Raw genomic sequence first — 12,421 nt, forward strand, 5'->3', positions numbered from 1 at the left:
GTGAGTGTCTCCCCATCTTTCTTTTTGCATCCAGTTGCATTCAGTTGCCATTTATAAAAATTTAACATCACCCTTATTGAGACTCAGAACTATCAGCAGCAGCAGACTGGCACCACCACCTCCTCAGAGCTCCAGATCACAGGCCAAGGAACCCCTCTTTCACATCAGAGATGCTAGTTCTAGCTGAGCAGGGATCTAATCACAAATGTCTGGATTTCAGCTGCACAAGGTTTCTCCTCTGATTTTCTAAATCTTAATAATTACAATCCCCTCTTAATTTTCCAATGCTAGGGACAATAGCTGTTTCCTTTAGTAGATACATTATGGTATAGTGTTCTCTGAAACAAAGTGAAGTTGCTCAGTTGTGTTCTACTTTTTGTGAGCCCATGGGCTGTAGCCTTCCAGGCTTCTCCTTCTGTGGGATTTTCCAGGCAAGAGTACCAGAGTGGGTTGCCATTTCCTTCTCCAGGGTACCTTCCTGACCCAAGGATCAAACCTGCGTCTCCTGCATTACAGGCAGACACTTTACCCTCTGAGCCAGCAGGAAAGTGTATAGTATTCTTTAGTTAATTTTTATATCTACTTAACAAATATTTATATTAGATTATCTTTATTTAGAATAACTGATAGGTGACTGCTGTGGTTTCTGTCACTTGACTGTACCTTAACTGATAGAAAAAAATCTCTGTAAGAATGCAAGTCTGAAATTTAAAAACATATTAAAGGTGAAAAAACTTTGGACTTATCACACATCTGGCTAATAAAAAATAAATGGCAGCAGATTAGTAATCATTGCTTAACTTTAATGATACATGGCTTTGACATTAAACTAGTCAAACCAATTTACAACAAATGATTGAAGACATAAGAAAGTTTAATATACATATAAGGTCTAGTAAATTATATAATCAACATATCCCCTCTGGAAAACAGTAGTAGTAGTAATATGCTACTAATAATAAAGTAAGATGCATTTACCCAGAAATAATTTCTAGAACACATGAAGAACTCTACAAAGCAAAATGAAAGAAAAAATAAAGAAACTCCTCCCATGGAAACAGGAAAAATACTTAAGCATATATTTTAGTCAGAAAACATAAACAGATAAGTACATTAAAAAGTGTTCAATCTCAGTCATTAGTTGAATATTATTCACTAGAATAGAACAAACCACAAAAGATAAAAACAAGCATTACCAAATCAAGAGGATATGGAGTATCTAGAATACTTACACACTGTTAATACATACATAAATTAGGAAAAGCACTTTCAAAATTTATTACAGTTAAACACAAGTGTACTGGATAAACTAGCAATTGTTGTTCCATGTCCAAACCTAAATTGTATATGCATGCTCACAAAGCACATATATATTTGAAGATGCTCACAGCAGCACTATCATTAATAAGCAACAAGTGGAAACTATTAAAATGACAATTTTGTTATGCTAAGGCAAAACAAACTACAAGACAATTATTAATACTATTTTGTGAAATTCTGAATTTCAAGACAAAATAAATAAAACTAAGCACATGCTAGCAAGTTAATACTCAAAATCCTGTAAGCTAGGTCTCAACAGTATGTGAACCTAGAGCTGCCAGATGTACAAGCTGGGTTTAAAAAAGGCAGAAGAACTGGAAATCAAATTGCCAACATCCACTGGATCATAGAAAAGGCAAGGAAATTACAGAACAAAAAAACATCTATTTCTGCTTCACAAAATTCTTTGTGTAGATCACAACAAACTGGAAAATTCTTAAAGAGATGGGAATACCAAGCCAACTTACCTGCCTCCTGAGAAACTTGTATGCAAGACAAGAAACAACAGTTAGAATTGGACATGGAACAACAGATTGGTCCAAAATTGAAAAAGGAGTACATCAAAGTTGTATATTGTCACCCTGCTTATTTACCTTATACACAGAGCACATCATGTGAAATGCTGGGTTGGATGAATCACTACCTGGAATCAAGATTGCTGAGATAAACATCAATAGCCTCAGTATGCAGATGATACCATTCTAATGAAAGAAAGCAAAGAACTAAAGAGCCTCTTGAAGAGGGTGTTAGAGGAGAGTTTAAGAGCTGCCTTAAAACTCAACATTCAAAAAACTAAGATCATGGCATCTAGTCCCTCTACTTCATGACAAATAGTTGGGGAAAAAGTGGAAATAGTGAGAGATTTTATTTTCCTGGGCTCCAAGGAAATCACTGTGGATAGTGGCTGCAGCCATGAGATTAAAAGATGCTTGCTTCTTGGAAAAATACTTATGACAAATATAGACAGCTTATCAAAGCAGAGACATTACTTTGCTGACAGAGGTCTGTAGAGTCAAAGATATGGTTTTTCCATCAGTCATGTATAGATGTGAGAGTTGGACCATAAAGAAAGTTGAGACCATAGAGGAAAATTGTGGTGCTCAAGAAGACTCTTGAGAGTCCCTTGGACAGTAAAGAGATCAGACCAGTCAATTTAAAAGGAAATCAACCCTGAATATTCATTGAAAGGACTAACATTGAAGCTGAAACTCCAATACTTTGGCCATCTGATGCAAAGAGCTGACTCATTGGAAAAGACTATTTCTAGGAAAGATTGAGGGCAGTAGGAGAAGGGGAAGACTGAGGATGAGATGTTTGGATGGCATCACAGACTCAATGGACATGAATTTGAGCAAACTTCAGGAACCAGTAAAGGACAGAGAAGCCTGGTGTCCGAGTCCATGGGGTCTCAATGAGTGAGACAGAAACTGAACAACAAGCCAAGTTCAAATTAATGAATAAGAAAACAAGAGGGAAAACAAGTAGAGCTTCATTCTATGCACATATTTGTTTAAAAAGAGAAACAAAAACAAAATAATGACACTGAGAAAACCTAAGACAAAATGAATAATAATGTTAACAACTAAATACAAGAAATTAGGAGGATAATAGCAGTACAAAAGTAGATATAACAACACACAGTCAATTATTTTATTAGTCATGGGATTGGAGGTAATGTAAAACTGCTTTCTTTTAAATATTAGAATCTCAGTAAAATATAATTTTTAAATGGAATATATGTGATTATATATATATAATTTTTCTATAATTTCTCATGCTCAAATATTTATACTTCTCATTTTTGTAAAAACATAACAGATATAGAAAGCTTCTCGATCTATAAGGAAAGCTTCATATCATCATGGAAAATGTTAGGAAATTGATTTTCAAAACCATTAGTCCAAGTAGACCAAACAGATTAAAAATAAACTATAGAATGCAGCAAAATATTAAATGAATAATTAAAAAAGGATGAGTTGGTTTTATTCTGTGCATATAATAATGATTTATAATCATGATATTTATTTAAATTACCATATAATAGAAAAAATAAGAAAACATCTTTTATACATTTTAAGAAAATTTAATAAAACATTATACTAAATATGATTTTTTAAGTAAAATTTCCATTAATGAAGTTATAGACAATGATAAGATCTGGCCCTTAAAATCACTTGGTATAAGTATCCCAAATAACAATTAATGCTACACAGACACCAAAGTTTTAAAGTTTTCTCAATTAAAAGACAGTTGAGGTCACCTGATATTGATATTTATGTTGTTATTCTAAAAATAAAAGGAATTCATTAAAAAGAAGATAAGCATACATATTAAGAAATAAGAAAAAAATTTCATTTGTATTTAGTTTACCATGTTTATCTTCCTAGAAAATCTATCATTATAAATGGAAAAATATATATATTTTGAAAATATTTATAAATTGAAAAATAATATAACTGATGTGCATTTTAGTAAGGTGGTTACTATAAACATAAATACTTAAACTTTCTTCTCTACTGCACTATTAAATGCATAATTAACACATACAAATATGTAAACCAAAATATAATATCTGCGATGTTCAAAAATACAAACAAATGTGAATAAAGCTCAGAAAGAATAATATTAAACCTATACTCAAATTAAAACCACTAAACTACATTGGGGCTTCCCAGGTGGGACACTGGTAAAGAATTCTCCTGTCAATGCAGGAGATGCAAGAGAGGTGAATTCTATCCCTGGGTTGGGAAGATCCCTTGAAGAAGGAAATGACAACCAACTCCAGTATTCTTGTCTGGAAAATTCCATGGACAGAAGAGTCTGGCAGGCTACAGCCCACGGGGTCACAAAGAGTAGGACAAAGGTAAGAGACAGAGCATAAACACATGCACAAAATCAATAGAGACTAATTTTTAGAGTTAAAAGTAAGGTTGTATTGTCAAATGAAAAGATTTCAAATGTATAGATCTAACATTTTCTCTAATTACTCTGGAAATATTTATTTCTAGGCAAATTCCTAAATGGATTCTCAAGAAGTATATATGACAGTAAGAATATATTTTAAGATGTTAGTGTGATCCAAAAATCTGCAAGCAATAAATGCTGGAGAGGGTGTGGAGAGAAGGGAACCCTCCTACACTGTTGGTGGGAATGCAAACTAGTACAGCCACTATGGAGAACAGTGTGGAGATTCCTTAAAAAATTGCAAATAGAAATGCCTTATGACCCAGCAATCCCACTGCTGGGCATACACACGGAGGAAACCAGAATTGAAAGAGACACATGTACCACAATGTTCATCGCAGCACTGTTTATAATAGCCAGAACATGGAAACAACCTAGATGTCCATCAGCAGATGAATGGATAAGAAAGCTGTGGTACATATACACAATGGAGTATTACTCAGCCGTTAAAAAGAATACATTCGAATCAGTTCTGATGAGATGGATGAAACTGGAGCCTATTATACAGAGTGAAGTAAGCCAGAAAGAAAAACACCAATACAGCATACTAACACATATATATGGAATTTAGAAAGATGGCAATGATGACCCTGTATGCAGGACAGCAAAAAAGACACAGATGGGTATAGCAGACTTTTGGACTCAGAGGGAGAGGGAGAGGGTGAGATGATTTGGGAGAATGACATTGAAACATGTATAATATCATGCAAGAATCGAATTGCCAGTCTATGTCCGATGCAGGATATGGCACTCTTGGGGCTGGTACGCAGGGATGACCCAGAGAGATGTTGTGGGGAGGGGGGTGGGAGGGGGGTTCATGTTTGGGAACGCATGTACACCCGTGGTGGATTCATGTCAATGTATGCCAAAACCAATACAGAATTGTAAAGTAAAAAAAATAAATTATATTAAAAAAAAAAAAAGATGTTAGTTGATCAGGCATGTGTGGCTCTGTGACCTCATGGACTCTAGCCCATCAGGCTGCTCTGCCCATGAAATTCTCCAGGCGAGAATATTGGAGTGGGCAGCCATTCCCTTCTCCAGAGAATCTTCCCACTCCAGGGATCAAACATGAGTCTCCTGCATTGTAGGCATTTTCTTTACCATTTTTACCAATGGATATTTACAGTTGCAAGCAGATTCTTTACCAGGAAGTCCTAATTTTAAGTGCACAATAAACCTAAATGAAAACTGACTCCTAAGACTGAGGAAATCACAGACTGATAAATATATAAATATGAAATTTGAGAGTCCAAAATATATGCAATTAAAATCATAAATGGGCATAATATGTTAATATTGATGAAAGTAGAAAATATTGCTATATATTCTGTAATACATATACACACATTTGATGAAATAGAATGAGCAATTTACTCAAACTTAGCCTCACACTAATAAAAACATTTTGCATTTAAAACAATTATTTTTCAAAGCAAATCATGATATTAAGTTATCGGTCAGGATACAAGACATTTTTGCATGATACTATTGAAAAAGCATTTTGGTGAATCCTATGAAAGACAGGGCTCCCCAGGTGGTGCTAGTGCTGAAGAACTGGCCTGCCAATGCAAGAGACATAAGAGATATCAGTTCGATCCCTGGGTAGGGAAGATACCCTAGAGAAGGGAATGGTAGCCCACTCCAGAATTTTTGCCTGGAGAATCGCATGGACACGGGAGTCTGGTGGGCTACTGTTCCTTGGGGCTCACAAAGAGTTGGACATGACTGAAGTGACAGCATGCATACATGCATCAAAGACAAAGGTTAAATTAAAATAGTCCTTTGAAGCTAGAAAATATTTCAGTCTCTATTGTCTTGCAATTCACTTTGTAGAAATTCTTCCTAAGGGTACAGTTAGGAAGGTGCCCAAAAGTTTATATCTAATGGTATTCAATGTATCTAAATTCGGGGATTGTTTTAGACACATATCACTGTAGATATGTGTTTTAGATATATTTAGATATTTTGGATCAGAGGAGGCAATGGCAACCCACTCCAGTACTCTTGCATGGCAAATACCATGGACAGAGGAGCCTGGTAGGCTGCAGTGCATGGGGTCGCTAGGAGTCAGACACGACTGAGCGACTTCACTTTCACTTTTCACTTTCATGCATTGAAGAAGGAAATGGCAACCCACTCCATATTCTTGCCTAGAGGATCCCACGGATGGGCGAGCTGTCTATGGGATCGCACAGAGTAGGACACAAACGAAGCAACTTAGCAGCAGCAGCAGCAGATATTTTGGATATTAAAAGTCAGAGACTAGTGTAAATAAATTATAAGCAGAAAACTCAATTAAAGACAACTGAGAGATCGAAATGAGGAGCTCTTACACCCTATGATAATAGCAGAGTCCAAAAGGAAGAAAGGCTTCCCATCTGCCAATGCAGGAGATGCAAGAGATAAGGGTTCCATCCCTGAGTTAGGAAGATGCCCTGAAGTAGGAAATTGGCAACCAGATCCATTATTCTTGCCTGGAGAATCCCATGAACAGAGAAGCCTGGCAAGCTACAGTCCATGGGGTCACGAAGCGTTAGACATGACTCTATAAACACACACACACACACACACACACCAGAAAGACTTTTCTTTTTCATGAAAATGACTAAACCAGGGAAAAAAAACACTTTGTTTACTCTAACCTTCTCAACTTCCTTTTTCTCTATAAAAGCTTTCTCTTCCGCTTACCCTTTGGGACATGCATGTTCACCATTATTGTAGATCCAAAATTGCAATTCTGTGCTAATTCTGAATAAACCTGCCTTTGCTGGAGTCATATTTGGCAGTCTGCTTATTTCAGATCAGTACTAGTTACTTAAATTTATACTGTTCACTTACATTTATCATGTTTTGTGTCTTTTTGTAGGAATTTTTTGGCATAAAATAAATTACTGGATAGCCATTAAAATGTGAATTTCCTAGAGTTTTTAAAGCCAAAGAGTGCATGTATGTACAATTTAGCTGAGGGAAACAGTTTATTTATATTTTAACAGTGGGATATAATAATAACTTTATAGATACTCACATATATTTAGGAAAAATTTGTCAAAGGTAATTAAATTCTCAAAAGTTATTGCTTAATTGGATGTATAATTCTTTCAACACTTATTCAGTAAATAGATTGAATGTGCATTATGCCTAAGGATACAATAATGAATGTTGCAGACAGATATCAAGATTTATTGACCATGTATACCTAGTAAAAATAGAAAATAATAGCATATGTAATTTTATGAACTGCAAACAATTGGGATAGTGTGAAGGGTGGTCTATTTTAGATAAGAATAAGAGTAAATAACTGTCTATGTGGACAGATTTTGAGATGAAATTTGAGCAATGTTAAAAGGCCAAGCATGTGAAGACTCTAAGGAATAGCATTTAGGCAAAAAAAAAAAAAAAAAGTACAGTCAAAGGGATTGAGTGGAATTAGATTTGCTGTATTTGAAGCAAAGATGAAAGGACAATTTGGCTGATGTATTGAGGAAAAAAATGTAGAGTAGGAAGAAACAAGATCCAGTGGATGATTTTAGGTAGAAATAGGCATTGTATTCTAATTTTAAAATGTTCTTGAAGAGAACTGATATGTTACCTGTATTTGTAAAGCAGCTCTGGCTGCATTAGCAAATAGACTTTAGGGGGAAGAGAAAGAAGGAGACTGGAAACTTCTGCTGTAGTTCATGTCAGAGGTGTTATTATCTTTGTTTAGGGCAGAGTTTCTCAGGTGGTGAGAGGGAGTGTATTTTGCCACCCCCGAGGATGTATTAGGCAATATTTGGAGACTTCTTTTGGTTATCACATTGGGCAGGTGGGTACAGCTGGTATCTAGTGGATAGAAGCCAGTCTGCTGCTAAACATTGTACATGCACAGGGCAGAGCCTCACAGCCAACAAAGAATTATCTGACTCAAAATATCCACAGTGTTGAGTCTGAAAATCCCTGACTTAGTGTGATAGGAATAGAAAAGGAGAAAAGTAGAGAGATTGATACAATCAGGCAAAAAACATTAAGTACCAAACTTTTGGTAGTCTTTCAAAAGGCTCCTCAGACTATTTCACCAGAAATGGTAAACTATGCAGTTCACATAATTTTCATGAAATATATTTAACACTTTTAAACAAGCAATTAAGATTAAGAAATTTGAGGATTTTTGTTGTATTTTGTTTTCAATTTTTTTTTGGCTATTCTTCTTAATTTTTATTTTATGGTGGAGTTCAATCCCTAGGTCAGGAAGATCCCATAGAGCAGGAAATGGATATCCACTTCATTATTCTTTCCTGGGAAATCCCATGGACAGAGGAGCTTGGTGGGCTACAGTTCATGGTGTCTCAAAAGAGTCAGACACAATTTAGCAACTAAATAACAACAATAGTTAGCAATATTAGTTTCAGGTATGCAAGGAAGTGATTCACTTATGCACATACATGTATCTTCTTTTTCAAATTCTTTTCCCATTTAGATTATTACAGAGTATTGAGTAGAATTCCTTATTTTATATATTTTTGGGGTTTGGGGGGGTTTTGGTCATTTTTGTTATTTTTGTTTGGTTTTTATTTTATGAGAAGTGATCATCGGAAAAATACACAGTCTTGAACTGTCACTAATCCATGAAGACTAAACTCAAAAAAAAAAAAAAATCAAAACCTAAAATTTTAAAAAAGAGTTTTTTTTAAAACAGTTTGCTAAATGTTATTTTAAAAGAACATTCACTCAAAATCTTTTTTCAGATTAAAAAAAAAAAAGAAAGTCTACTCACTTGCCATTCAATGCTGCCACCCCAACTGTGCTTCGGGCAATTGACATGCTAGCTACAAATGTCCACTGCTGACTCTGAGGATCCCACCTCTCCACTGTGTTCAGATAACTCCAGCCATCATGGCCTCCCACAGCATAGATAGGGCCTTCCAGTACCGTCACACCTGCAGTAAAGGAAAGATAAAAAGTGAATGAATCGGGTTCTCAAATCAAATTAACAGTAAAAGCTGTTATTTAGCTGTTATGTCATTCAGAATAGCCTCTATCAGTTAACAAATGATTTCACTGAGGTTGAAACTAATCACTATTAATTGAACCATTTCATTCACATGCAAACATAAAGGAATCCATCTAAATATTATGACATAGATGCTTTATGAAGGAAAATATATTTTCTTATTTATGATCATATAAAGATTCAAAATCTAAAAGTCAGAGATGATGCATCTTATGCCTCTACTTTTGAAGACTGTTTTTACACTGCAATTTAAAGTATTTTTTTTTTTTCCACATTCAGCAAAATTGCATTAAGCAGTGTAATATAATTAGTTTAAATTTCAGGCTAGGGTCCTCTAAGTTTTGGCTCCCCTGTCAAGACATAATAAATGTATCTAAAGCTTAGAGAATACAATGTCTCTTTACTTATAAGCTGAAATTATTAAACACAAGCAATTAAATTATTTATGAGTCATCAATAGATGATACATACAAATTTTACACAGTTTTTTTCCCTGTTAATTCACTTCTATATTAGATGAATTTTCTTAAATGTTAAATAATCACTAGTATTTAAATATTATGTTTATATTTACTGAACTGGTCTCATTATCTATTAGGGGAATTTTGGTTAATTTTCCACAAGTTTCAAAGCACAATGTCTGATTGTTAAGAACTCTGAATTATCTGTGATTCTTAGCCTATTTCCTAGCTGACAAGTTAAACTGCCCCAAAAGTATGTATATTGAGAGGAGACACAAGGCTCCTGGGTCATAGAAGAAAGATAGTTATTACCATAACAATGGCAATAGTCAGAGTATCAACATTTTTTTTATCAGTTCTCCAAGCCCCAATTTCCCAGTCTTTGTTATGCCAAGAGGACTTTAACAGCTCTTTCAAGTTGACCAGACTTGAGACAAGATTCTCCTGCCTTTAGAATCCTGACCTCACTTTCCTTAAAGCACTTACTTTAAACAACTTGTAATTGCAAATTCCAAGTTTTCTGTCCCTTTGAGAAGTTAGTCTTTTAAAAAACCTATTGCCAGTGTTACAGCCGAATACTTTCTTTCTCAAGAATCTAGGAATATAATCAGTAAGAAGGTTAGTGTTTATATCTTCCAGTTTCTGTGAAAGAGTAAGCTTAACTTCAACTGACACCTTGCTTCAAGTTGTAAGTCTACCTCTTGTTTGGAAGAGAGTAAATTCAATTTACCTTTGTTTAAATAAGGCCAATTTGCAAACATAGACTACCTATGATCCACCCATGCATTACAGCTCTCAGAAACTCCCTCCTCCCCTTTGTTTTAGTGGAGGTGCATTCAGCCTCAATTCTGGCCTCTTTTGCTTATTGCAATAGTATTGAATAAAGTCTTCCTTGTCTGTTTATCTATTACACTTTTTTTTTTTGCTTTTACAATATTTAGATGAAATCTGAACATTCAATAGGTTGTAAGTTAATTTGAAGTTGGAAGCAAATTAATATATAATGGACAACAAACTTATATACCCGTTGCTCCAGAAGGAGACATTCTCTTCATGCTTTTAAATATGATTGTCTTTTACTATGGAGAAAGGAACTATCTTTATCTTATTAGTCTTTCTGTCATAAAAATTTAGAGGAGGGGAAGTCACTGTCTTATTTAAAAGTTGTGCAAAAATGTGAAAGACGCATGAAGAATTGTATCTCAACACAGATGTGAAAGTAAAATGATACTTTTAACCTATTCATGGATTCATTAACTTATTCAACTAATGTTTATTGAGTGTCTACTATTAGGAATTTTTCTAATTGCCAAAGTTCCAAGAACATATAGGTGAATAAGAAAAAGGCCCTGCCCTCATTAAACTTACATAATCATTAAATAATTAACATAAATGGAATAAGTGTTACAGAACCCAGGGGTCTGTCTGCTTGCTGCTCAAAAGCCATCAAAAAGGCAAGGTTGGTGGAAAATTTGGTTTATTTAAATGTCAGCAACCAAGGGACAGGGTGAGAAGGGCAGGTGCCTGTCCAGTAGCCTACTACCCCCATCCTCACAAGAGCTTTTATAGTGGAAGGAAGGAGTTACTTGCTGAATCACCACAGTCAGTTTTGACTGCAGTCTTGAAGCTGGTCACCAGTGGTCTGACCAGCATCATTTTGATTGCTTTAAATATAGTTAGTCTTCAGTTCCATGGTTGTTCTGTTGCATTTCTTGAGGCCAGTTCTCAGAATTGTGGCAGTTTATATCATGACTACAGTCTGGTCATCATGTAATTAAATTCTCCACCTGGTGGAGGTTTCAGTATTTCTAAGATAGCTCAAAGATATGGTTTAGAATATTACCTATAGCCCTGCAGAAGGAGGTAAATGTCTTTGATTATGTTTAATGACTACAATATTTTTATTGGTCTCCTTTGATTGTTTTCCCTTGTTTTGCATGTTTTCACTTATCTGATTAAACTTATTACTTGACAGAAGTCAGGCTGAGAACATAGGAGGGATCAAGGACCATAGGGTCCTGCTTCATTTCATAAATACATTATTCACAGCAGCAAAGTCTTGAGTGGCTCCATATCAATTATAAGAAAAAAAGGACAAAGGAGACAAAGAGGAAATGTTCAGATGGGTTGGAGGATTTTTCAGAAGCTTCCAGTATCTGAAAATTATGAGCGAAGAGTGTTTCTAGGAGGATGAGTCAATTATTTACCTGCCTATTTCTTACCAAGTCCAAATTTATATTGGATATGGAAAGAGAGAAGTTACTGTTGACTTTGAAAGTGGGTTCCATACCAGTACTATCAGTTCGTTTCATTTATTCGCTCAGTCGTGTCCGACTCTTTGTGACTCCATGAACAGTAACACTCCAGGCTTCCCTGTCCATCACCAGCTCCGAGAGTCCACTCAAATCCATGTCCATTGAGTCAGCAATGCCATCCAACCATCTCATCTGACGTCCCCTTCTCCTCCTGCCCTCAGTCTTTCCCAGCATCAGGATCTTTTCCAATTAGTCAGTTCTTTGCATCAGGTGGCCTAAGTATTGGAGTTTCAGCTTCAACATCAGTCCCTCCAATGAACACCCAGGATTGATCTCCTTTAGGATGAACTCGTTGGATCTCAACTAGTCCAAGAGTCTTCTCCATCACAGTTAAAAGCATCAATTCTTTGGCTCTCAGCTTTCTTCAC

General features: G+C 35.4%; 1 protein-coding gene across 2 annotated transcripts in view; it reads right to left on the bottom strand.

The window, feature by feature from the left end:
* KLHL1 (kelch like family member 1) overlaps positions 1-12,421 on the bottom strand; it is a 500,583-nt gene that overhangs the window by 46,840 nt on the left and 441,322 nt on the right. For both annotated transcript variants that reach the window (XM_040266859.1, XM_040266858.1), the window contains one exon: positions 9,041-9,203. In XM_040266859.1, the coding sequence (XP_040122793.1) occupies positions 9,041-9,203 (163 nt within the window). The remainder of the gene's footprint in view (positions 1-9,040; positions 9,204-12,421) is intronic.

Source organism: Oryx dammah, unplaced genomic scaffold (assembly GCF_014754425.2).
Source record: "Oryx dammah isolate SB20612 unplaced genomic scaffold, SCBI_Odam_1.1 HiC_scaffold_24, whole genome shotgun sequence".
Classification (NCBI taxonomy): domain Eukaryota; kingdom Metazoa; phylum Chordata; class Mammalia; order Artiodactyla; family Bovidae; genus Oryx; species Oryx dammah.